Consider the following 27,615-nt stretch of genomic DNA (forward strand, 5'->3'; position numbering starts at 1 on the left):
AAGCCCACCTTTGGGGAGCCCCGCTCCCGGAGGAGCGGGCACCGGGCCTCGGGCCGAGCCGGCGGCGGCCCCGTGGCCCCGGCGGAGTAAGGCCGTGGGGAAGCGGCAAGAGGCGAGCGGTGCCTCCGGGACGGCCAACCAGGCTCCGCCACGGTTCGGCGAAGCCCCGCCGGCAGGCCGGGGAGGAGCGGGCCGAGCCCTTCCAGTCAGCCGCAGCCGCCGCCCGGCTGGGCACGGGGGGCACCTCCCCCGCCCCCCCAGGGGCTGCGAGGCTGCCACGGGGCGCGGCCCGGGGGTCGCTGCCCGCACTTCGGCAGGGCCGCCAGGCAGCGCGGCGGAGGGGCTGCGCTCTGGGGCGGGACAGCTCCTCCCCGCCACCCCGGAGGTGGAGCCGGGCGGCGCCGTGGGGCAGCGCCGACATTTCCCGCAGGGTCGCGGGTGCTGGCAGCAGCGGCGGAGGAACGGCTGGCGCGCCCGGAGATGACAGACGCCCTGCCGCCCCGCGGCTGCCAGGCGGCGGAGCCGGCGGAGGACGGCTACTTTCGGAAGGTGGGAGGCGCGGGGGCAGCGGGCTGCGTGCCCGGCCGGTTGGGCGGGCCCCCGGCTGCTCTCTCCTGGCGGAGCGTCGTGGGCTCCGTCCCCGCGGCGGCGGGGGCTGCCTCTGCCTCGGGGGGCGGCGGGCGAGGAGGCGAGACGGGGCTCTCGGCTGTGGCGGAGCGCGGCTGGCCGGCCCGGGGCAGGGCAGCGCCCGCAGCCGGGCTGCGGTGGGCTCCCGGGCGGCCGCGGGAGCTATCCTCCGCTGCCTCTGGGCTCGGCTTCACCCTGGAGGCTGGGAGCCCTCATACCCCTGCGGAGCCAGGGAAATTCCACCCGCCGACCTTCTTTTTGTCCCTTTTTTTCTCTCCTTTGCCCCCGCGCTCTTCCCTGATGGCACCTTACTGCGTCCCCTCGCTCGCTCTCTAGTAACTTGCCTTGCGTACCAGTAAGAAAGTTTGCTGGAGCAAGGCAATGAAGTTAACAGACTCATTAGGAAGTTTTTAATGAACATCTGCCCTAATTACTTTTCAGACTGAGTGGGCGGCTTATGCCATAACCTGCACCTTGCGTTCTTTCAGCACAACAGCAATTACAGTGAAGTATGGCCGGTAATGCAGCCCTGGGGGCTGCTGTGAACTTCACCGGAGGTAAAGGGCAGGACGGGCCGTTTTCGGGGAGCCCTGGCCCAGCCTCCCCTCGCTCTGTGTTACCTTCCCCGCACCTCTAACTTCTGTTGATGGGCTTCAGATAGGGGCGTGTAGGTATACACGGTCTAGGTTCTGGCTCTGAGACCATGAACTGGTTATTAAAGAAAAAAAAAATGCACCTCATGCATCAGGTTGTTGCTGCTCTCTGCACAGAAGTACCCCTACGCTGCGCTCCAGCTGCCGCCTGCATTACACGGTAGGGGGGGAACATGTGCTTTGCTCTGTTGCCCTCTTCACAGGCTGTTTGGTTTTTTGCCCCCAGTATTTACCAAATCCCTAAGCCTGCAGGAGCTTAAGTAACAATATTGCCCTTTAGCAGAGGAAGTTTGCAGCCAAAAAGTGCGAAGTTCTACCTGTGCCAGCCATGCCGCAAGGAATCAGTGCTGACACATAAATAACTAGGCAGGCAAAACTTTGACCAAATCTTGTCTGTTACTATAATTTTTTGATGAGTAATCACTTCTTTCTTAGTAGTCCATAGCAGGAAATTACAAATTGTGGCAAAGCTGTAATTATTTAAGAGTTTTCACAGCTATGTTTTCTATGGTGTGGGATGCTCATAGGCTGCCTTGAGGCATGTTAGTAAAAAAAGGTGACTTTTCATGAACTTGTGAAATTCATTAAGTTACATAAACCAACTCTTCCACGTATTTGTCTTTACTGATGGGGACTTCACTTTAATAGTCAAGTTGTGCCTCTTAAGTCGTAAGAGGAGTGTATCTTCTGCACTCAGACTTGCTAAAGGACTGGGTTTGTTTTCAGTTGGATTGTTGTATATTAGGTTTAAGTTCACTGAAACAGCATTAGATTAGATATCCTGGAAAGGAATGAAGTTTTTCTCAATATGTGGAAACACTGTAGATCAGTCTTATACAATCATGAACATCTTTCCCACTTCTGAATTACTTATGTCTTAAAGCAGTAGAAAATGAATTTGATTAAATCTGGGTGAGCCAGTGTTGCAGTGGAACATCCTTCCCTTGTTGTTCCTTCAGATCTTTGAAAGGTTCATCCAGTTTACAAGTGTCTTTAATAAAGTTGTAAACTTCAGATCAGGCTAGATGCTCAAAGCCTTCTGTCCCTAGAAGTTAGGTATAAGTGGGAAACCAGTATTCCTTGTTATACATTAGTTGAATGGTCTCAAAGATCAGAGCTTTCATTCTGACTCAGTAGTTCTAGGAGAAGAGGGGAGAAAGGAAAAAAACCTCCCAACCAAAAGAATCCCACTCCTGGAGTCTTGAACAGATGCAAGTTGTGAACCCAAGGAGGTACTTTTGATGTAGTATCTTTAGGCCTGAAATGTGTATCTGAATGGTATGCTAGGTGATTTCATGTAACTGAAACTAGTGACTGAGCTGTCTATGTGTGTACCTAGGTCCCCCACCCTGCCTCTCCTGAGGTCATTTGTATTGCTTTCCCCTCCCTTTTTGCATCACACTACTCTTTGCTTTCCTGAAAGGATTTGACTGTTGGTTTAGCAGTTTTGTTGGTGCAGAATCACATTGGTTTCCAGGGATAGTCCTTGTGGTTTTAGATTAAAATACATTTATTTAATTTACCTTTTTATTCTATAAGCTGTGGATCAAGGTGAAAACACTTGCTTTGTATCAGTCCTGCTCATAAAAGGGCTTTCAAGCACTATTTACACAATAAGGTTGCCTTCCATACTGTGCAAGAATATTGTACACAGTGAAATTTTGTAATTGAGAAAAACTGAGCAGTTCATACAATATCAATTTGTTTTAGATGCTTGATATTTTCTTTTGATGAATGGATTACTGTGGGAAGTATGTTCAACCTTTGTATAGTGCCTTGTTGTGTATTACACTTTTTGAAGTCTTAAATACAGCATACCAGAAAACAACCCTCTGTATCCCCAGGATGCAATATGTAAAACAATTTATTTACTTAATTATTGTTTAGTGCCTTTTTTTTTTTTCTGTAGGGAGGAGGCCCTGTAAAACTATGACTGGCTTTATGTGAAGGGCCATGACCAGAAATGGGGAAACAAATGCACAATCTTGGTTCCTGCTTCAAATTCTGTTGCCACACTAGAAAGTTAGGCTTGCTGTGACATTGCCAGGTGAGTCTGAGATGTGATGGGTGGCAGCTACTGCAGTCCACTTGCACCCTTTCTCAGACTCCCTCTCTCTGTTCCCTTCCAGTGATGTCAGAGCTGCTCTGTAGGGACCCTTTCCTCTTTCTCTGACCCTGTCTCTGTTGATTATTTCCTTTTTCTTCATGGCAAAAGCCTGTCATGTTTATACAAGCAAAATTAAAATTTCTCAAAACATAGAGGATGCTTTGAGTCCTGGATGCTTTTTTTTTTTTTTTTTTAATACCTAGTTTTAAGGAAGTTACCTGTGCAGCCACACAGGGTATATGCAACTTTGTCAATGCTGCCCTTATTCCCTTCCCTTTATATCTCCCCTCCAAAACAGCCCTCTTTAACCATTTGATCAGCTGCAATTTGAACTGTGAGAAGAATTTTAGTTTTAAAACCAAACCAAACAACAAAATCCTTGCTGGTGTCCTGAAGAGGATATGGCAAAGTAGAAAATAAGGTGCTTCTTCCATCAAAAAGATGGAGCTTCTGTCTAGAACTTTTTACTTTCTGGGAAGATAACTCACCGGGAAACTGGTTCTGCTACTGTTTATCTCTACCATCACATGCGGATAGCTTAGTTCAGTCTATTCCGTGGTACATTGCCAGAGCAAACTGTACCTGCACTCCTGGGTGGTGCAAGTGCTCTTGGACTGTCAGCCTGGTGCCTTGACCTCCTCTGTGTAGAGTTCCTCATTCTTTCACTATTAGTGGCAGCAACCTGTGAATCAGCCATGCACATCCCACACATCCATTCAAATTCTGCCCCCAGTCTTTCTTCCCTATGAAAGAGTCTGTGGTCAGCAGAAAATATGACAAAACTAATGATAAGAGCAAAGAACAATTTGTTTTAAAAGTAGAGCAAGGCATTTAGGCAGGAAGGATTTTTCAGCAGACTGATAGTAATTAAAGCAGGTCTGTCCTCATGTGCTGCTTTGCTTATGTGAGATGCTTCTCCCACCTCTGGGGAAGTTACTCTTTAAGCCTGCCGTGGTTCTGTGGATTGCTTGGCCTCTCAGACCTCTTACTGTTGTTTGTTTTGTTTGTGTTTTTTTCATTTTCTTCTGAATTTTTGTGGGAGAAACAGCTCTTTTTCAAGCTGTTCTCCCCTTCTGCCCTCCCCCCCCTTTTCTTTTTCATTACAGCACCCCACCCCACTAAACCAGTAAGTTTTCACAAAGTAAATATTCCCCAAAACATGTCAGTATACAGAACTTGGGATATTTATAAAGTAGTACTCAGCCAGTCACAGGATCCAATGCTGGCATGGTGATCTAATAGTAGGGCTATGCCTGCCTTGTTTTGGTTTTGTGGGGGTTTTTTTGGTTTTTTTTGTTTGTTTTTTTGTTTGGTTGGGGTTTTTAGGTGGGTAGGAGCAGAGCAAGGAGGAGTTATCTAGGAAGTTCTTTCTACTGTATCTTTCCCATCTTGGTTTACTGCTTTGTAACACCTTACACAGATTGTAGCTCTTCAGATTCCCTATATCGGTCAGGAAATTGCAATAAATTATAAGAAAAAGCCATAGTTCATTTTCCAAGGTTACCTTTTCTGTACCTCTCCAAGCATCTGCTGGTACAGCACTAAGCATCCTGTCTTCAATTTGGTTGTTTTGGATAGCAGTCCTTTGTGCTACATAAAGCAGAGCAGTAGGACAGCTAGCTTAATGAATCTTTAGATTCTGATCAGTTTAATGAAGATGCTTATTTTCTTTTCCCTTTCTTAAACCTTTGGCTCCATCGGTGAGGCTAGCTACTTATTATGTAGTCCAAGCTGATGATTCAGAAAGGAAGACTGTATATATTAGTCCTCCCTGTCAGAGGAAAAGGCTAAAAACAGAAAACAAGCCATCCTATAAATGAAGCACCAGCCTGAAAATGATGATAGGTATGGTAACCAGCTCATGAATCAACACTTCCCTAATTAACTCTCTCCTTCCCCTCCTCGGCTTTTAGGGTTTCTTCTGCAGGGCTTCCCCCACAACTGTGGTTAATGTATCAGTTTACCAACCTGCTGCACCTGTGCTTCCACTGGGGTTTAGCTCATGTGGTTCTTTTCAGTCATTAGTAGCCAGGCAACTGTCAACATTAGCATTGACACAGGAATATTTATTTGCCTATTTGTTCTCTTTCCACTTGTCTGGCAGGAGAGAAACAACATTGCGGTGATTCATACCCCCATCATGCCATATCCACTCATTATATACAAATTCATAAAACCTAAAACTGAAAGTAGGCCTTCATGTGAAACTAAGAATCATCTGAAACTTGGTTAGTCGAGAGACAGACATATCTGGCAAAATACTAATTTTAATTTTGCGCAGTGAGTGGCTTGACAAGATGGAATAGCGTACAGAAAATAAGTATTTGGAATTTAATACAATAATTAGCTATAAAATTTTATATTTTGTGCCAGGCACTTAGACATGGACAAGTAGACCAGGCTCTGGAAGACCAGGTCTTCTTCCTCTGCACCTACCTCCCACCTTTTTTTTTAAACTCGGATAAAACTTGTATTATTGGAAGACTTGCAGTATATAGCTAAAATTTCAAAACTGAACTAGTAGAAACATAGAAACATGCAAAGAGAAACTTTCAGTAAAAGAAACAAACATAATAATTTAGCAGGACTTTAGGACCAGTTCTAGAAATACTGGTGTGAATCAATCTGTTTACTACAGTTGCTATTACAGCCAAAGCAGTTACATGCATGAGTTAAATTACATACACGTTTAAATATCTGGAGGATATGGCCATTTGCGTACACTACAGGGCTTGACAAGCAGCACAGGTTGTACTGGCTGGGCAGGAATGTTTTATTTTAAGTAAGAAGGCACACCCAGTTTCAACTCTGTGTCACCTTCACTGTGTGGCTCATCTTAAAAGTTCAAACCACTACTTCATAAATCATACTTATATTAATTTCAAATGCTTACTGCCATTACTCATTGTTTGGCAAACAGTCATGATTTCTGTGTCCATTGCAACTGGATTTCTGATACTAAAAAATACTTCTGTCTTCCAGAAAGAACTTCTTGGCATCCAAATTAAATACAACTGTGTCTTTGTTTGGTACTGGTACTTTGGACAGCTATCTTCTCTCTGTAGTAGGTAATTTCTTAAGGCCTAGAGCCTAAACTTGGAACACCACAAAGATCCTGCCTGTACCCCTTAGACAGGGGATTTTGAGGCTCCTTCAGATGGGAGGTAAGCATTGGTGCCTTGTACAGAGGCAAGATTACTGTTCGTCTACAGTTAAGTATCAAGCCTGGAGTACCTGACTACAGGCTTGCCTAGCTACCCTCTCTGCCCCCATGTAATCTAGAATAAAATATCTCCAAAATCCCATGTGAGTCCTGAACTGTCAGTCAGCCACTTCCTAGCTCCGCTTGAGCTCCTGCTGTTGAGCTGGCTGTGCCTGGTGTGACAGAGACAGTATCATGTTGAGATCCCACAAGCATTCGTAATACAACTGTTTGCCAAATAAATGTGTATGGGATAACATTTATAAACTTGAAAATAAAACCCAGCGGGGTGTCCTGCCACCTAAGCTCAGGCATTAATTCTAACAAGAGATGAGCAGCAATCCCATTGGAATCTGTCAGCACACCCCATTAATTAGTCAGAGGATTGCTATCAAGCATGCAGGACATGCATGTTTATTTGTCTAATACCAGTGTCTATTTCTTTCAGATGTTACCTGGTTAGGTAAATAAATGACATATGGCAAGAGTCTTTAACTGTTGTCCAGGTCTTGCCTCTGATAATGATATATTAAAAACATATCAGCTTCCTGATTCTGCAGTTCAGCAGTGCTATTCAACCAAGCAGGAAGGAATAAAGTAGCTAGCTAACTGAACTTTAGATTTTGAAAAGCTTTTTATTGGTTCAGGAGCTAAGGATAATAATATTTAAGTAGCTCAAACACTTAATGAAGTGCAGCTATGCTCTGAGGGGAAAAAAGGCTCTAAAACTTGATAGCTGAGTTTACTATTCGAACTGTCTTCACAGAAACAAGTACATTGAGTAACTTTGCTTTTTTTCCCTCCAAAATGCATGCAATGAGAGTTTAAATTGTACTCCACTCCTGATCATTTTTGCAACTTCCTTAGCAATAACCATTCTGTTGTCGCTATTTAATTAATTTTACTGATACCATATAAGCCAGGGTAAAATCCAGTCCCCTCTCTAAGTTGTCCTGACTTGGCAAAGAGATAAACAGTAATTAAGTGAAGCATCTAGCATCCTGTTGACAAGAAATGAAACAGTAGGTGTGGAAGCTGCTGGGAAGTTTGGCTGCCAGATATTGTAATGAACTGAACATTAACATTCTTGGGGTAGTCCAAATGTGAACCAAGTACAAATGCTGTCTGGGAAAGGGATCTTCTACATGGAGGGAAACAAAATTAAGCACTTTCTGGGACCTGTCTGCTAAATAACCTTTTAGTACGCAGAATTTGTGCTTTACACAAGGAGGACTTTTCCCTAGATTGTGTATTTCCCATAGGTTTTTTTGCAGATATTGGTTATTTTCACTGTCCTATATGCAGACTTCTATCCATCAGTTTTCTGGCAGCCTGATTACAATAAAGGTTTTAAGCCTGTAAATGAACACAAACTAGCTGAGCATCCCCATCCCCTGTGCAGGAGATATAAAAAGCGATGTTTTCCAAAAGGTAAAATGTGAGTTCCTTATAGGCCTTGAGAAGTAAATGGGAGGTATATGCTTGCAGCTGGTGAGCCTGTCCTGGAAACAGTCTCCTCTATCCACAAGAAGCCTTTCATCTGGGAGACAAAAGTGCTGCACTTCCAGGCACACTGGAGGTGATGCGGATACCTCAGTCTGTCACTGCCTTGTCCTCCTAGGCTCCAGGGCTGGTTTTGCTTTAAAGCTTCATACAGAGATTAGTGGCTGGTCCTGAAATGCAGGGAAACACCTCTGCCACTTTTTTCTCTTTGCACAGAGTTTAAGATCATTGTAGTTTTGTGCTCATTGTTCAATGGGAGCTTGTTTGATTTCTGGGCTGGAGCTTGATCAAAGGTCCACTGAAATAAATGCACCACTTCTACTGAGCTTCATAGGCTTGGGAATCAGGCAGCTGATCTTCCTGAAAAAATTCCCAGAAGTAGAGCTGTAAAGAAGTATTTGAATGATGTAATGAAACTTGTTTGGCACACAGGAAGGGCAGGGAGTTCTGGAAAGAAGCTACAGCTTTGCAGAGAAAATGAAAACAAGGGCAAGGCGAGGTTAAGTTTAGGAAGGATGCTTGTACTAAGTGGTCAAGAAAAAAGTTGGAAGAAAGCATCACAGACCTACACAGGGCTACAGAGATGACAGGCCCAAGATGAGGATCAAGTATTCAAACTGAATGCAAACAGCAAGAAATAATTGGCAAGGTTCAAATAAAAAATGGCATGGATAGAAGAATGAGTACCAGTAGCAGAGAAAGATTACACAACACAAAGTGCAGAACAAACATAGAAGGAAAAACAGCGGCAGCCCAGAAAAAAGCAGGCTAAGAGCAGAAAGCAACTTGTGGATACAAGGCCATGTTGTACTTTCAAGTTTGCCTTGCTACTATGTCTGTGAATAAACACGTGTAAAGGAGCAGAAAGCATTTGGTAGTTTAAGGTCTACTTGTAATCAGAGGTGAGTGAATGAGTTTGCTACATCTGCATGTCCTCGCCAGGAAGATGATAATCTTCTATGTATTTATTGTGCCTGGTGCCAGTGCTTTCTCAAAGAGAGCATATACTGCACACCCAAGTGTTGGGCTTCTGCTGTATTTCAATGCAGAAACATTTTTTGCAAATGTAGTAATTTGATGTGGCGTGGTTTTAAAAGTTATTTGGCAAATGGTGCTTCTGAAGATGTGTGCACAAGCCTCCTGTCATTTTACCTGTTTGTTTAAAACTTTTCAGACCAGGGGTTTTAAATTAACGGTATTAGACTATGGTAATCTGGATTGATCAGCTCATTTCTCTGTTGTCAATTTATTTTAACTTGCCAGCCCTGAAAATATGAATTGAACTTCAAGTAGATGATTAGAACTTTATGTTCTGTTTAAATACTGGCTTTTGCTGTGCTGGTATGTCGTTGCCTGACCACTCATAATTAGAGCTTGTTTGAGAGGCTTTTAAATGCTGTTATATCAAAACCAAATTTTTGTCAGCAAAACTTAAGAGGGAGAGGTCCAAACCAGTGCATAATAATGTGGTTGGAGTACTTGAGGGAAGACTTGTATGAGATCTGAGCCGCCTCCTTGTGTAGTGCCTGATCCAGTAGGATCTTGACAAGCTTTGTAATGATACCCAGCAACACCGCTCAGGACATGCTCTGCTTAAGGGTAAGCCTTAAAACAGAGTGGTCTTACTTGCTTGAGAATCACTACTTAAGGCTGCAGGGATGTGCTGGTTGGCTATAAATGAGTGCTAATATTCAAAGCCAATTGATACTTTAAAAAAGGGGGAGGGCAAGGCAAAGAATAAAAAAGTGGAAGTGAAACTTCTAACCTGTTTAAATAAGGTGTTAAGATTGTGGTTCCCTCAACAAAAAAAAAGACAAGCAGTCCTATTCATCGGTAACAGTTTCAGCTTATCAGTGCTCAGCAGAATAGAATGGCTCAGTCCTGCTCAAACACAAGTTGCAGTCGTTTGAGTCTTGTGCTTTGTGTAAGGTGTGCACATACACAGGACCATTCTTGTGAATTCTGGATTCCATGCTTTGCTTTTTCAGGGCTTAATTTGATGAGTGTCTGAAGGTATAATAATCATCTTACCCTGTCAAGTTCTACTATTCCATATCCCATCTTATCCCATCTCATATTACTCCATTTTCCATTTTACTGGATACTGAGCTATCAATATATAGTCTTGGTTTTGGCAACGGGTAACAAGAAAAACTAATGGGTGGATAAATCACTGCATCTGGGACTGTGAACATATACAGATGAAATAACTTATAAAGCTTATTCATATTTCACATTTTTGTTGCAGCATGCAAAGATGCTGTTGTGTTATGGCAGGATAGACTTAAAGACCTGAGAGTTTCCCGGGTGTGAAGAAGAGCTGTACAGATAAGCAGTATGTGCCAAAAATAAGTCTGAGATGTAAAGAGAGGAACCTAGGGAAGGAGGGGTAGGAATTGTACTGAAGATCTGAGCATCAGAAGGAACAAGAGCAGAGATCCTTAGAAAGGTTCTTGAAACTGTGAGCAGTGGTGCCACCAAAGCCTGTTGTTGATAGAGTTGTATTTCAAGGCTGCATGTATCTCAGTATGGAGCTCTTATACTTTGCAAAGGTTAAGCAGAGGAATTTGATAGGAATTACTGCCTTGCCAGATACTGTTTTTATGAAACCCGTAGAAACTTAATAACGCTCTTGTCAAATTTGGTTATAATTAGAAAATAGCTTCAGAAGATTTCTAGGGGAGAACAGACTGGTTCACAGATGTACTTAAGCTTTAAAACAAATATTTTCCGCCTGGATTTTAATGTCAAATACTTTGGTGGTGGTATCTTTTTCACTTTTGGTGACCAGGTGATGGTTAATGAGAAAGAAACACTTGTCAGTCATTCATCATTGATGAACGTGTAGTTAATTTGTATTCATACGGAACCCATGCTATTAAAGTTCATTCAAATTCAGTGTTACTCCTTTTTCAGTCTCTTCCAACAGCAACAAGAAAATTTGTTTCCTTAATTCTAGGGATGTAATCCTCTTGCTGAGACTGGTCGAAGCAAACTGCAAAATCAAAGAGCTGTCCTAAACCAGCAGATCTTAAGAGCAGTAAGAATGAGAGCTGGTGCTGAAAATCTTTTAAGGTAATTGTTATGACTTCCTAAGTTCTCTTGCCTGAGAAACAATTTTTTTTTTCTTTTAATTTTTAAAAAGTCTCTTAGCTATTACTTTTTGCCAGTCTGCCTAACCGTTCCTCTTAACATGCTGCATAAATTACTGCTGGATGCTTTGTCAGTCTCCCTGAGTTTTTTTTAATGCTGTAGCTCTATCGAGTCATGACCTGCTATGAAGTACATTTTCAAAGCTGCAATGTTACAGCAAATGAGCTGAATGTTACATTATCTTATGTTGCTCTGTTTGATCAGCTTTATTGCTAGCGATAATGGCAGGTGAACCTTGCTGAATATTGTAATGAGTCCTTTTTACACCCTAAATCAAATACAGGTATTGTTACTGTACTGTTGCTTTTTCCAAAATCCTTTATGTCTGTGCTCCACGGTGAAAAGGACCATTGGTTGCCTTGTTTATTCCATGTAGTAGTGATACAGGAGTAGCAGCACCTAAATTGAGCAGGGTTACAGTTGCCACCAAGTTCTCCTACAGTTTGAGGTAAATTGAAGAGACTTTGCCCTTCATCTATTACAATTTGTCCACCAACATTTTTTAAAGACAGTTTTACATGGCTGTCCCCATAGGAATAGCGTTATGTTGCCCCTGTCTTGAGGCTACTACATCCTGTGATGAGCTGCCTAGCAAACAGCCCCTGTAGCTAGCTTTCCAACAGTCCATCCCTCTGTTACATAGAAGAACTGAAAATTTCCCCAGCAGTCATCTGCAGTAGTCTCCTGAAGTGTCTGTTTCTCTGCTACTGGAGCAACAGTTGGTCTCCAAGAACAAAAATGTAGTCCTGCTTCCTTAGAGAAATGAAAATGCTTGGATAAATTCACTTCTCTTAAACTTGCCATTGATAGGTTGCCCTTTGTCTGTCACCTGCCTTTATCTCCACCTTTGGCAAGAAGGGTGATAGGTCCAAAGCTTATGTAGTTTTACCCTCTGTGACTGACTTAGTTTTGCTTTGTTTTCTGGTAATTGACTTAAGGAGTAAGACTTTAGGGTCTTTTGCCACTTTTTGTATGCATTGCGAAATTCTTGTGTCTGCTTTTGAAACTGATTGCTGTTCCTTCCGTAGATGGTTCTGATGGAAAGACTAAAGAGATGAGTGTGAACACTGGTTACTCTAACGTTCAACGTAAAGATGTCCTAAAGTTCGGCTCCTGATACCAATATTAATGGCTGAAGTACTGACATTGCTGTTGACAAGAGTAGGAACTAAGCTGATTTAAAGAGTAGAGGACCAGACTTGTTTCTGAGTTGTTAAAAATCTAAAACGAATGCACACCTGTTAGAGTACTAAAACTTGCTAATTCTTTGAAAGAAGCAATTTTAAAGTAACCTGACTACTAGATAGTTCACATGACTAGACCTATTTACAGTCTCCTAAGGAAAACCATAAATAAACAAGCTTTTTGTTTTCAGATTCTGGTTTCATTTCATGAAGTTCTAAAAGAAACAAACCGATTGCTGTCCACAAGGAGTGTCCTGCAGTAGGACTTGTGAAAAAACTGGAAATGCAGGTTTCTTTACTTTCAGCTGAAAGTAAATGCTAGGCTTGAAACAAGTGATCCATATAGCGCAAAGACTTTTGTCTTTAAGACTTCTGAAAGTCACAGTCTCAGTTTCGTTGTCTTTTTTTATGGAAGTTCTGATTTAAAACTGAATGCAGAGTAGATTTGTGTGGATCTCAAGGATATCACGTTGCCCCTGTTGCTGTCTTTTGCTGTTTGTATGTCTACAGTGCAAAAACATGAAAAGGTAATCCAATTAACTCTAAATTGGCATGGACGTTGGCAGCAATATAGCTGTATTGGAGAAGTTCACCTGGATGGAACATTGGGGTTTCTGAGAAAGGTACTAGAATCCCTCCCGTGGAGGCTGGCAAGCTAGATCAAACACGGAGCCTTAGTAAATTATAATTAAATTGCTGCTAGTGTCAAAGCTCACCCAGTTACCTATGTGGTGCTGCCTTTATCAAGGAAGATCCACTCCACCCTGTGTCCGTGTCCAGTTTAGGTTATGCAGGCAGCAGATGTTAACATTGCTTAATTTAAGCAATCTCAAGTATTCAGTAAAGTACAGCATAGAAAATTCACAGATAACACATTTATAATATGAAGTACAAGCTTAAGAGTTTTAGCCTCGGAATAACTAGTTCTTCAGCAGAGGGTTGTTCCAAGTGGAGCCTAGGTGTATGAGAGTGTTATTCATAAATATTTATGAAGGTGAATTTTATCTTAAAATAAAGGTAAATGCAAAATGCTGCAAACTTAAGTTTGTTGTTGCCTAATGATTTGGATTCTCTAATACACGGGTACAGTATCTTAAGCCTGTGTATGGTTCAAGGCTGTTTATCTTAAACTCATATCTGCAGTTATAGATAACAGTTTAAGTCTCTTGAAAATAGTAATACTGTATGGGAATCAGGTTAGAAATAGTGATAAAATATCCTGAAATACACAAATAAGAAGTCATGCAAATGCTCTGGCAGGGTCTAAATGCAAACATCCACTGTGCTAGCAGTTCAAAATGGTGTCATGTAAATATAAAGATAATATAAATAATGGCAAAGGAAACAAGCAGACAAAAAAATCCTATTTGTATCTGGCAAAATAAAATTATAGAGAAAATTGTATTGTATTAAAAGAAATATCTTTCTACCTCTATATTTGGTTGTAAAACATTCTGTAGTAACAGTTTTATGGGAGAGTTGTTTTCTTTTATTATTAAGATCAGAAGTCTCAACTGATCATTATTCAGTTTATAAAATGGGGAAGTCTCTTTTGAAAAAATAACTCCTGACTCTCCCCACTTCCACCCTTATAACTTTTGGGAAAAGGTCACATAATCTGCAAATAGGAGGGTAATTCTGTTTAAGAAGCTTTAGTTTTGTTGATTAAGGGTCAGGCTTATTTTCAAATACAGTAATGGCACAAAAAAATGTAGCATATAGCCAACCTGTGTGTCTGTGTGCTGTTATCTGGAAACTATCCCAGGCTGTCTCTTGACAGAAAAACCTAATGAATTCTGAAACATGAAGTCTTGTATCATCTCTTAAGGAGATAAAAAAAAAAAAAATATCTTAAAAATGCTGAGAATGCTAGCAAGGGATTCAACCAAGCTTATGTACAAACCCTTTTCCTCGGCAGTAAAAAATGTGTATGTCTCTTTCTTTCTGCAGAGCAACCACCAACAATAAAGTACGAGAGCAGGTACTACTGGAACTGAGTTTTGTAAACTCAGACCTGCAGATCTTAAAGGAGGAATTGGAAGGGCTTAATATCTCAGTAGAAGTTTATCAAAATACAGAGTAAGTATAAAGCTAAATTACTCAATTTTTAACAGATCTTCTGTTTACCCTTGGAAACAAAACTGTTTCTCGGTGGATGTGAATGCTGTAGAATAGACAGGAAAGAACAGAGAGCTTGATAAGAAGAGAACATACTTGATTTGTTGACTAAGGGTTAGTCTGCATATTTGTCTTTCACTTGGGAAAGGTGTGTACCATTAATCCTTAGATACGGAGTTCCCTGTTGGAAGAGAGTTGCAAGAATTGAAAACTCTTGGGGCTGTAGACAGAGCCACGTGGCACCTAGCAGAATTTCCACTCCTAGAATGGCTAATTGGTTCAGTGCATTCTGGAGTGAGCAAACCTAGTGATGTACTTAGTATCTGTTCTCAAATCCAGTGCATACAACAGTCCTCTTTTTAGGTGGAGAACAGAAGTACAACACTGATTTGGAGCTCAAAGCAGAGCTGAGGTAATCTTTAAGGTGTGCGCTTCAGTGATAGAAATCTGTAAATTAGCTGGGTAAAACAGAGGAATTCTTAGTAATGAAGCTGAAAGTTTTCCAAGATACTTTTCTAACTTTAAAGATCATGCTAAACTTCAAATTGAAATGGGTCCCTCAAAGATAAAACTTAAAGAGTATTCATTGCCTGCACACTGCAGCGATTTCTGTATCCATTAGGTGTCTTGTTGCTCCTGAAACCAAGTGTTTACTATTTAATTAACATTAGCAGCTCAAGAGGCAAATTGAAGTACTTCATGTGATGTGGGGTATAACTTTGGGTCCCTCTTAGCACCGTTTTCATTTAGGTGTTAACTTCCAGGTGGACTACAAGGCGTTGTTAATTAGAGGGACTAAGCACATTTCCAGTGGGGTATCTTTCAACTGAATGCTGATCTGATGCAAAATATCTACGTTTAATTTTTCTCAAAAAGAAACTTGTGCTAAAGCTCCTGCCCTCCACCCCCATGGCAAACTTTGACAAGTGTTTGATGCAAAAATGTTTTTTGTTCAAGATTTTACCAGTCTTCATATGTGCGTGTGAGCATAGAGAGACAGTATGAAAGTTAAGGCTGTGGAAATGAGAACAAGACTCCAGAAGTACTATTCCTTCTTCTAGCTAAAGAATATTCAAAATATCTGGATTCTCAAGGGAGGGTGAGCAGTAGGTCAGGCCCCAAGGCAGGTAGAAGCCTTGTGGCTGGGCAGTAGTATGCTTGTTATTCAATCCTGATCCTTCTTCCCCAATCTGTTTTGAGTGGTGTTTTACCTTTCTGATGCTGTTCATTCTAAGCTCTAAATGCTTTTTATATTCCATTAGCTAAAATAATTAGCTCCCTCTGTAACTGCTCTCCAGCCTTTAATAGCAAAGAGCTAATAATAGTTGCTCTCTGAATCTATTGTGCATGTAGTCATCAACGTGAGGTCACACCCACGTTACTGGGTTACACTGTGTTGTGTTACACCAGTCTGAAGGGTTGGCCTTCCTAGTACTTGCATGCATCTCAAGTGGATTGAGAGGCATGATGCTGTTTCTGCTCAGTCCTGGAAATCCAGGAACACCTCCCTAACTGTTCAATGCCCCCATGATGTTAACTCCATGGGTGTGGTACCTTAAAAACTTCAATTCAATTCCTTTGAATGACAAATGCTGGTGTCTACAGGGACTGTGGGTAGTACTAGAACTCATTGAACCACTAAGTTAGGATTTCTTTTGCATGTGTCTCACTTCCTTTTGGGGTAAGTGTCTTGATATAATCTATTGTAAAACTCTTGTGGTTTCTTCTAAAAGCTTCATCAGTGTTGTGGTTTAAGCCCAGATGGTAACTAAGTACCACACCCCCACTGCCCCCCAAGGGATGGGGAGGAGAATCGGAAAGGAATGTAAAACCCTGAGGGTCAAGATAAGAACAATTCAATAACTGAAATAAAATAATGATAATAACAACAGTTATAGTGAAAAGGCGGGAGAATGGGAGAGGAATGAAATCCAAAGGGAAGGCAGGAAAGAAAAGAAGTGATGCACAATACAGTTGCTCACCCCCCACTGACCAATGCCCAGCCGGTGTCCGGGCAGCAGTCCAGAGCCCTGGCAACCCCCCTAGTTTATATACCGAACATGATGTCCCACCCCATGGTGTGGAATACCTCTTTGGCTGGTTTGGGTCAGCTGTCCTGGCTGTGTCCCCTCTAAACTTCTCGTGTCACTCCAGCCCTCTCGCTGGCAAGGCCTGAGAAACTGAAAAGTCCTTGACTTAGTTTAAACATCACCCAGCAACAACTAAATACATCGGTGTCCTATCAACTTTGTTCTCACACCACATCCAAAAAACACAGCACTGCATCAGCCACTAAGAAGAAAATTAACTCTGTCCCAGCTGAAACCAGGACAGTCCGAAATCAGATCGTTTGCACTAACTGTAGTGGTGTTTTGGCTCTGTATCTTGGAAGTCCTTTTCAAGATAGCAGGGCCACTTCCTGGATTGTGCCCACCAGTTTAAGGATTCTTCCTCTATCTGGAAGCAATTCTGATCTTTATTTTTTATTATTGGGTAATACACTTAGTGGAAGAGCAGTATATATAGCTTTTGAAGGATAAACGGTGCTCTTTAATTCATAGTAGTCTTATTAGCTAGTGTTGTTTACTGATGTGATCCAGGCTTAAGTCCATGATACAGATGTATATTCACTTGAGGTTCATATTTTTTTTAAGTCACAGTTCTCATCCTTATTGCCCTTTGATATTTTAGAGGTTGACTTGTTTAGAGTTTAACACCTAGCATTGTCTAGAAACTAAGTAGTTTTCAGACTTCCTACTCTTACACCTTTCACTGTTAAAGTTGCTATATTTTGGCCCTGCTTTTCCCTCTGTTAGGGGAAAGCACACATCACTTCTACATGTGAAACCATTGGTAGCATGTAAAATACTGGTGGTAACTATTGATAATTACCATAGCTCTTACCGTGGCAGATCTTCTAGCAGCTGTGGAGCTGTTTTCTGTCCATATAACTTCTGAAGGTGTATAAAGGTTGAGCTACGTTGCAGCAAGCCAGCCATTGAGAGTCTCCTTTTCTTTCCTTGAAGGAAAAACAGACTCAAATGAAAAAAAACCAGCACAGGCAAGTAGCTTTCTTCAGTCTCTTCTTGAGGAGTCACAGGCCATTAAGTAGACTTTCTTGGGCAGGAAGGAGCAGAGCTGTTATAAATTTACCTTTTGCTTGAACACCCATCAGCACAGAAGCTTCTGTGATCAAATGAAACAAAAGTAACTATCTTATCAACAGACAAACAGGAAACAAGAATTTCTGAATCTTTTTTTCTTTTTTTTCCATAGAGAGACTTTCAGCATTCCCTTGGTACCTCTTGGCCTCAAAGAAACAAAAGAAGTAGACTTTACACTCCCCCTCAAGGTAAATTGGAGAGACACATTTCAGAACAAGTAGTTAACAGAAGTAACTTCCATTTCAGATTTGTTTAAAGAAGCAGAAGTAATTTATGTACAAATTATTTTTTATTTGCCTCAAAACTGAGATCACAGTGTGTTAAAAATTAGCCACCAATTATTTGGGTCGTGCTCATATGTAACTAGGACAAGGAGTCAGAAGACGTTATAAGAAATACCACTTTGGAGACAGTAGAGTTAAACCAAAGAGAATAAAAATGCCTTCTACAGTTTTTGTTTCCAATAAGACTATTGATTCCTACTCTTAAGTGTGAAAGGAAGTAGTAATGAAGGTTTTACTCAACGTAATGGTGATATTCCAACTTGCACTAACTAGGTTAGTTCAGTTGGGAAGCAGTGTCGCAGCATTATCACTGCTTGCTTGTTAGCTAATACACTTTGCTGGCTGTTTGTGCCACCTTCTGTATTGTTTGGACTACTGTGTATTGTGCAATGTAGATTTTAATCTCATGGTAAACTATCTTCTATCACTGTAGCATTTGCCTCGGCTTTTACTTCTGCAGGTTAATCTCTATGTTCAGATTGTGGTACCACTTGATGCCATTGCAGCTTTGTTAATTTAAGTGGAATTGCCCTAATATAGCTGACAAGAATTTGGCAGTCTCTTCTGTTAACAAGTTTTTATGGTCACTTGATTCTCTTGTTATTTTAGCTAACAGGGTTCATTTGTCCCTTTCAAAGCCACTAAGCGTTGTTGTTTTAAAACCCAACGGAGTTGATGTTATAGGTGTTTGGTTCCTTTACATCAGACTGAAACTTCTTGTCTTCAGATATCAAATAAAATTATTAGTTTAATTGTCTTTTTGTGGTCTCATGTTACTGTACTATTGACTGAAAGGGAGTAGACACCATGCAAATCACAACTGAATCTGTACTGTTTGCAACTGCAGAAAAAAGTTATTAGTTTAGGTTAATTTTAGATATTCCAGTTCTTTACTTTTTTTTTAGGACTTTATTCTGGAACATTATAGTGAAGACAGTTCTGAGTATGAAGATGAAATAGCAGATCTCATGGATCTGAGACAGGTAAGTTCAAGTAGGGTATACCATGAGGTCTTTTAATCTACAGTTGTAAATAACAACATTTGTATGGAACCAGCATATGCTATTATTGCTTATAACTTATCATACTCTTATTGACTTAATTTCTGAGATACGGAACATCAGTCTTCGTTGTCCAAGAGCTTTACAATTTGAGTAAAGAACAAGTGAAGAAAAGGATGAAGTTATGCAAAGTGATTGAGCTATTCACACAATTTTGTAAATCCTGTAAATCTAAGATTTGTCTTATTTTTACTTTGAGGTATTTTAATTTAGCAGAAAGAGTGTTGAAGTGAGTTTTTCTGGCAAAAAATTGTAGTAGAATGGTGGTTATTTCTAACTATTGTTTGTTTCCTGTATTATACTAGAAATACAAACATTCTTTGTAGCTTTCATAAAATACCTACAATCTTTATTTAATTTTAGAGACTTGCCAGACAGATCCCCTTTGCTTAAAGGTTACGTGCTACTTGTGTGTAGCTGAAAAACTCTTGTTTGGAATGCATCCATATGGCCTTAAGCTTACTGTTCTCAGATTCCACACATTTCTATTGATATGCAGAAGTCCAAAGGAAGCAGAGCTTTAACCTTGGTGTTGCGGTATTCATCCTGTAACTTAACACAATATATTTTATTTTAATCTGTTGTATTTTAAGGCCTGCCGCACTCCTAGCCGAGATGAAGCTGGCATTGAGATGTTGATAAGCTATTTCCTTCAACTTGGTTATGTAGAAAACAGATTTTTCCCACCTACCAGGCACATGGGAGTTTTATTTACATGGTAAGTGTGTAGTTCATGTTTGTCTTCTCTTCTGTTTCAGAACACTGTTAACCATTAACTGTCTTCTGTTTAATTTGAAGCATCAGTGTGTTTCTTCCTACCTCGCTCCCTGCAGTGTGTGTTGTTAACCTTTTGGGGTTTTTTAGTGTTAAGAGTAAACCTGAATACAACACACCCTTTTCATGCTTAAGAGTGAAACAATTGGCTAGATTATGATTTGGGCTACAGGTTAGTACAAGGGGAAAAAGAGAGAAAATAATCTTCATTTTGGACAACTGCACATGTGTCCTTGACTCTCAGCCGTGGTGCATGAAGCAGATGGGGAATGGGTTACACCTTAGTTCTCCTCCTTCAATTTGTTAAGATGACCATTTGGACCAGAAAAGGAGGAGAGACTTAATTTATTATAGTGGAGTGTTTACTATATTTATGAGCAAAGTTTGACTCTGAATTCAGAGGTTTTATTTTTATCATGAAAAAGATTACTACCATGCAGCCAAGAGGAACTGTTAAATTTCTAGTCATAACTGCAGATAGAAACCTGAAAAGACAAGCTATGAAGGATTTGACCATGCTAATAGTTAGTATTTGGCAACATCTAAGTACAAGAACATAGCAGCACATATGGATGCTTCCCCAGTATACTGTCAGCCTCTGTGGTATTTCACAGGCACTTTTGAGTTAGATACAGTATGCTTATGGAGACCCTGCTGAAAACTAAGCCTCAGATAAAGCCGTTCTCTGGCTTGCAGCATCTAGATTGTCCTCACAGTATGGGATGGTATTTCTGTTCACTTTAATTTTCACTGTAGCATAACGATTACTAAGAATTCCACTTCTCTTTTGGAAAAACAGAATGAAAATATCTGTTGTTTCAATGGACTCTGCTAATTTTAACACTTCTAATATTTGTTTCCCAAGGTATGATTCCTTCACAGGTGTCCCAGTGTGTCAGCGAAATCTGTTACTTGAAAAAGCTAGCATTTTATTCAACATCGGAGCCCTCTACACGCAGATTGGAACAAGATGCAATCGTCAGACCCAGGCTGGACTTGAAAATGCTGTTGATGCTTTTCAGAGAGCTGCAGGTACAAATATTCAAATGTTGGGAAGGTCTTTATGCACATGTTCGTAATCTCACCCTGACATCCTCCATCACCAACTGACTTCATTACACAAAAAAGGAGGAATAGGGAAATTGAAGCCCACTGAAGAGCTGAGATGGCACTTTAATTCAAAACTCGGAACTGTAGTCTGAACATGCAGATAAAGACAGTGAATACTGTGGTTAATGATTAATGAACCGTAGTTCAAAGGTCCAAGTAATAGCCCTAACGTGAACTGCTTCACTGTTCATTCTTTGTTTCACCAACATAGCTGCTTTTACCTCAGTGATATTACATTGGCATAAAATCAGATTTAAAGGCTGATAAAGGGCTTAAAACCTAGCTTTCCTTATGGTTTCTGCAAAATTAATCTTACTGTGTTCTCTGGTGAAATTTGCAATTAATTGGAAGTTGACTATATTTTCCATAGGTTCCAAAGGCAGACAGATTCAAAATACTCAAGCTCTGTCCCAAGCAAGGAAGAATACAGATTCTAATAAAGGCAATCACATCCTTTGAATTAATTAACATGTTACAGAAGTTTTTGGTTTGGATTTGTTTGGGGTTTTTTTCCGAGTAGCTTTTCTAATTTTTTTTCTAAATGTCATCTGTGCTACACATAATGCTTAAAGACATGACCTGTGTAATTAATAGCTACTGTAAGATTTATTTTTGCACTAGGAATCTGTGGCTGTCAGTTTCCACTGTATGGGCAGTTTTATCATCTACAAACTGTGGACCACAGAGTTGGATTGTCATAAAACCCCTCTTTTGAATACACAGCCATCAAAAAATATTTCTTCATGCATTTATTAAATAAATTATTTTTCAGCCTTTGTATTTAATCTAAATGAAACTTCAATACTAAAATCAATCTAAAATCGATCAATCAATCTAAAAGAAATTTCTCCATTTTGCTGCTGCTCCTTCCATTTTGCAGATAAGAAATAACTGCTTTTCACTTCAGTGTATTTACAGAACAGAATTAATTCACAAATTGAAATGCATCATTTGCTACTACACTACCTTTGTAGGGCCCCAAAGCGACGTGCTCAGGAGGCATTTCATTGTACCTGTGCATGGCTCCGTAACACTGTTCATTATGTTGGTAGAGACGTGATATAGAGCATGTATTAACCATTTCTCTGCGCTGAATGGAAAATGTTGTACAGAGCTTACCCTCAACAAAGCTCTTGGTATGTATATACTTACGTGATAGGGAGAAATATGTTGAGAAAAAATAATATTTCCCCCCCTGCCTGTACTTTCAGTTCCTTTCAATAGGGCACTGCATCAGCACTTGGGATGTGCCTGGCAAGTTTGGGCTTGATTTTTTTTTTTTTTGGAAAAAAGGCAAAGATTGCCATAATTCAAATTTGTGTAAGAGCATATTAGTAAGTTAAAAGACAAAAGTTAACACAGAACATGAAAAACCTCTGAAACTGATAGTAGGAAAATACAGCATAACATGGCCAGAACTGAATGTAGTGGCAAGAACTAAGATAACAGAAGTTGAGACACTTGAAAAACCAGAGGTCTTATCATTAAGCTTTTGTAGTAGTATCAGCAATTAGCAGGCTAGTAGAACCCACTAAACCAGTTGGATGACATGCATACTTGAAGGTTACACTTCCATCCCTGAAACTGTTACTTAATATTTGCACTACAGTTAGTGTTTGTTTTTAATTGATAAATGATGGAAACGATTCATGCGTTGATAGAATCAAATGTCTAGAGCAGAATCTAATTTTACCCTATTAAATACACTGGTTTAGTTTACTTACAGGGATGGAACTGAGCTTTCATTTGGACACAGCAGCACTTAGCATCTGGAAAGGAGGTTCATAATTAACTACATTTATAAGTTTGTGGTTTTTCCTTCCATCCAAGTGTTCTATTTTCACCTCCTTATGGCTGCATAGACTTCTTTTTCTTGTCCTGTGTATAAGCCGTAGCCTACCACTTCCATATACGAGTCACGTTCAGTTCAGTACAGCTTTATGGTCAATCACAAGAACTGTTACAAGCAGATCTGAAGGTATTGCCCTTAAAATCTGCAGTTTCTGTTGCTCTTCTGAATTGTAATTTTGAGAACTGTGCCTGGAGATGTTTGATGGGAATGCAAAGCAAAACCTGTACAGTTTAATTTCATGTGTACCAAGAATCCCTTCAAATTGCTGTTGTTCATTACTAGAAAGTATGCTCTCCATCTTTATCATTGTAGTACATGCTAGAAGTAAGTTCACTTGTTTCTCTCTTTGTAATGCTGACAAAGCCATTTTGTAATTTCAGGAGTCCTAAGCTACTTAAAGGAGACCTTTACTCACACACCAAGTTATGATATGAGCCCAGCTATGCTGAATGTATTAGTAAAAATGATGCTTGCACAAGCTCAAGAGTGTGTTTTTGAGCAGATTGGTCTTCCTGGAATACGCAATGAGTTCTTCACACTAGTGAAAATGACACAGGAAGCTGCCAAGGTAAAATAGGAGACTTAAAAGTCAGTCTTTAAAATAACTGTTTACAGTGCTGTGTTACTTGCTACAGCTTCTAGTAATACTAACAGAATTTATTAAACCTAAATGTTAACAACTGTTACTGAAAACCAAAAGTAACAAGGGACAGCTGACAACCTATAATGACAATCGCAACCTTTCAGAAGATTAAAACACAAATAGCTGCAGTCTAAGTATTATTTTAGAACTGTTGTGTTTTTTCTTTTAAATTCATCATTCATGAAGTTTAAACAGAAACATGCTGGAACACTGGGGCAGTGAACTTGCCAAAGCTTTTTTACAAGCTATTTATTGTATGCTCTTTCAAACAGTATAGATCTTGTCCACAGAACAACATACAAAAGGACAGTGTTGTTTGTGTAGTTCTCTGTTAAGTATTGAACACAACCTGTCTTATTTCCCAGCAGGTGGAGGTTATGCAAACTTAAAAAGCTGAAGTCCAAAAGAATAACTAAATTGTAACTGGGGGAGGACCCTGATGAGCAGTCAGTTGGTAGTTGCAGAGCTGTCTTGGGGCTTGTCTGAAAAATGGGAGGCAGGCTGTGCCCCAGAAGGTAGTGTTTGTACTTGATTGAGGTCGCTGACATCAAAAATCGGGTATGCCAACAAGATATGAAGATGCTTCCTGAGCCATTTCAGAGTAGCAGATATATGATTGGTTCCATACTAGATAAATGGGCAAAGCTTTTCCTACCAACCCTGTAAAGCCACCCTGACCTGTCTGTAGGATCGATCAGCTGTAGAGGAAAGGTTTTTGGATTGTGTCAGTTTGGAGTTGTTTGATCCATTAAAGCAGCATTCACTACTTGACAAACCTATTTTATTTCCTCTGCATAAAGAATAGTAGCCCAGTTTTAAATAAGACCACACAAACTTAAGGCTAGATATGACTCCACAGTTTCAGAAGTGAAGCACAAACCTACTGTACAAGTAATATGCTTCACTCTTTTTCTCAGCAGACTTCATGCAGTAAGATGTATTTGTATATTAAGAACTGTTAATTATATGGTGTTTTTATTTTAACTTTGAAGCCATATAGATTGAGTGACTTGGTTCATCTGTTCTTATACAGAATTTTTACTTTTCTTGTAAGGGAAAAATCAGAGATGGAATTTCAAATCTTCTCAAAACTTCTTTCCAACCCTTTCTAACCGTCTCCCCCAGCCCCTCTTTGATGTGATGCACATGAAATTATCTTAAAGCTGAATATAATATCCCTTGCTTGAGCTCCTAATAAGCAATGTTACATTATCATATTTCAATTTTGTGCTTTATTTTAGGTGGGAGAGGTTTACATGCTGGTTAACACTGCAATGAATCAGGAACCAGTGAAAGAGAATATCCCCTATTCCTGGTCTAAACTGGCACAGATAAAGTCAGACCATTACAAAGCGCTGGCACATTACTTCATTGCCACCATTCTGTGTGACCATGAATGTAAGAATCTTACATTTTCTATATATTCATGTAACTAACATTAACAAACCATAAACAGTTATAATTTGGTCTATGAATAAGACTAGGAGCCAGGAATTTTGGGGTTTCAATATGTGTTAATTTGTGGCCATTTTCCCATTCAGATTTGAAGCCATGCTTTTTTGTTCTTTACAGAAGAATGTGGAAGTCCAATAAACTAATTTCTGCAGAAACAAAAGAAGTATTATACCCATTATATTCTACTGAATTGTTTGATTCTTGTCAATATGTTCTGGCATGTAAATATTATTTGGATATTGCAGATGATAAAACTGTAAAAGTCCTAAAAACTTGAAATTCCTATCAATATGTGTGTGTAAATATTTGACTGCCTTTGGAGAAAAGGTAGTAGCAATTACACAACGTTACACCTAAAGATGTGTAATGGTTAATGTTCTGTATCAATTATTCCAGTGCAGTCTGGTGATGATGAAGATCAGCAGGAGAAAGCCTTGTCACAGTTGTATGACTACATGCCTGAAGGATTGATAGTTCTCACCGTTCTAAAGGACAAAGTTCAGAGAAAACAATTGGGTAACTGCCAGATTCTCACAGCTACTAGATACAGTTTGAAAATAACCTCGTATTTATTGTCTATGGATGACAACCAACAATTCTGATTTTTTTCAGGGAAAGCACACTTACGCAAAGCCATTGTTTATCATGAAGAAGCTCTAAGAGTCTGTGGTCTATGCAAAAAGCTTCGAAACATCGATGTTCTTCAGGAGGTTCTGACAGTTGCACATAAGCGCTCACTTCTCAAATATGCTCAGCAAGAGACAGAAGATGACTTTCTCAGTCTAATCCAGGCTCCAGATATCCTTCGTAAGTGTATATAGCTAGAAATAGAGGGTATTAACCTTACATGTGTATGCTTTCATGGGGATATGCCTTTATATGATATATTTATACATATATAATATGCATCCATACATAGTATAAATAATGTACAACTTATATACTTAAACATTTGAGTTCAGATTCCTTGCATGTTTCCTCCATCACAGATAAATGAATTTTGTTACAGCTGCTTTACAATGTTTCTGTCTCTGGTCACATAATTTTCTGGGGTAGATAACAGTAATTACTTACAACTCAGCTTTTTTGGTGACTGTCTTGTGAGCTAGAAAAAATAGGGAAACTTTAAAAGCTAAAATCATATGGGGAAAACTAGTAACTGTCTCCTGTAGCACGAATCTTCTACTAGTCTAAGTTGTTAACTCACTTTGACTGCTATTGATTCTTCATATGATTAGTCCAGCACGTCCAACTGTTTCCTCTTTGGAAGCAGTGGGAAAGAATGAGCACTGGTTTTAAATATTTCTCAAAGGAAAATAAATTAAAGAGGAGAATAGCTTAGTTTTGTTTGGATGGATTGTTTTAAGTTTTGTGTATTGATACTATGAGCTCTGAAGGGATTTTTAAGGTGATTCAGATATTTGCCTTACAAATTCCCACAAAAAGTGAGCTTTTCTACAGCCTGGTAAGAATTTAGGAGAAATTTCTATCTAGCTTGGAATGCAAAAAAAAGTATTTTGTATGCCTTTCAACTAATACTTGAGAGAAAATGAATTTGTTCTTCTTTTTGTTTTAGCTAAAACAGAGCATAAAATAGAAACAATCGCTCCTCAGTTTTCCAAGGTGAAAGTTAAAGATTTCTTTCACAGACTGGTACGTAACATGCTAATACCAACGAACCTCTGTCATTTTGCTAGCAAGTATAAATTCATTCTAATGTGAGGGAAGGGACATGAGCATTTTAGCCTGAAAAAATGATCCTGTATTAACTGGGGGGGTTTGTCAGACGCTACTGGAGAGATCATTCGTAGCCTCAGAGGTGTAAGTCAACTTGAGACTAGCAAAGAATAGAAGTGCTATTGTAAATGGCTTTGCACAGCATTCGTTCTTGAAAACCTTTGTGAAAGTCCCATGAAGTTTCAATGGGTAATTGCATACAACTTAAAGGTGGGGAGAAACACAAAGTACTTGGAGACAGGCATGCAGAATGTGTAATGTTGCATGCTACAAAGCCGGTCTTTAAGGTGGCTCTGTGTATCAGTGGCCAAAGGGAACTGGGAGTTGCAGTTAGGGTCAGAATATGCAGTGTTTCACAAATCAATTTATCTTCTCCAAAATGGAGTAACATAGAACCTTAGAGCCTGCTGCAGCCAGAAGATTCTGCACACTTTTAACAGAGATCTCAGAACAACTTGGCATTTGCTGTGATCCCACTCTGTTGGAAGTATCACCTGAACAGTCATGAAATAGGGCTGAGCACTTCAGGGGATAGCTTAAACTTCTGGGATAAATAGCACTGCTCCATTTCAGTGGAAGTAGCTGGAAGTTAACCTGAGTAAAATCTACATAAGATGAGCTTAAAGCATTATAACTTAAAAAATGCAAATGTTTACTTACAAATAACAGTCATGTGCCTGTGGCTATGTTACTTACAGGGCCCACTGACAGTGTTCTCAGCCAAGCAGAGATGGACGGCTCCACGTACTATTCGCATCCACCATGAAGCAGGAGAGCTAGGATTCAGTCTTAAAGGAGGTTCACCAGTACAGATTTATTGTCTTGATCCAGTTTGCACTGCAGCTGTAAGTACATCGGTGCAATATTAATAATTGATCACCGGACTTGAGCATTCCAGTCTTTTAAACGTAACTGCAGCTTGTTAATACTGGTGCATGGCATATTTATTGGGTTCTCCTATACGTCAGTATAGTACAGTCATATAATC

General features: G+C 40.0%; 1 protein-coding gene across 2 annotated transcripts in view; it reads left to right on the plus strand.

Annotated features, from left to right (window-relative positions):
• Positions 1 to 362: 362 nt before the first annotated feature.
• Positions 363 to 27,615, plus strand: part of RHPN2 (rhophilin Rho GTPase binding protein 2) — a 30,863-nt gene continuing 3,610 nt past the window's right edge. Inside the window, exons 1-14 of one of the 2 annotated variants that reach the window (XM_037409101.1) lie at positions 492 to 549; positions 3,190 to 3,327; positions 11,052 to 11,167; positions 14,380 to 14,508; positions 17,824 to 17,899; positions 18,901 to 18,978; positions 19,650 to 19,774; positions 20,696 to 20,862; positions 23,173 to 23,360; positions 24,677 to 24,833; positions 25,287 to 25,406; positions 25,503 to 25,697; positions 26,467 to 26,543; positions 27,326 to 27,472. In XM_037409101.1, coding sequence (XP_037264998.1) covers positions 11,139 to 11,167; positions 14,380 to 14,508; positions 17,824 to 17,899; positions 18,901 to 18,978; positions 19,650 to 19,774; positions 20,696 to 20,862; positions 23,173 to 23,360; positions 24,677 to 24,833; positions 25,287 to 25,406; positions 25,503 to 25,697; positions 26,467 to 26,543; positions 27,326 to 27,472 — 1,488 coding nt within the window. In that variant the 5' untranslated portion in view covers positions 492 to 549; positions 3,190 to 3,327; positions 11,052 to 11,138. Of the gene's footprint in view, positions 550 to 3,189; positions 3,328 to 11,051; positions 11,168 to 14,379; positions 14,509 to 17,823; positions 17,900 to 18,900; positions 18,979 to 19,649; positions 19,775 to 20,695; positions 20,863 to 23,172; positions 23,361 to 24,676; positions 24,834 to 25,286; positions 25,407 to 25,502; positions 25,698 to 26,466; positions 26,544 to 27,325; positions 27,473 to 27,615 lie in introns of both variants that reach the window. The other variant, XM_037409100.1, reaches the window with a different exon arrangement.

Source organism: Falco rusticolus, chromosome 15 (genome assembly GCF_015220075.1).
Source record: "Falco rusticolus isolate bFalRus1 chromosome 15, bFalRus1.pri, whole genome shotgun sequence".
NCBI lineage: Eukaryota > Metazoa > Chordata > Aves > Falconiformes > Falconidae > Falco > Falco rusticolus.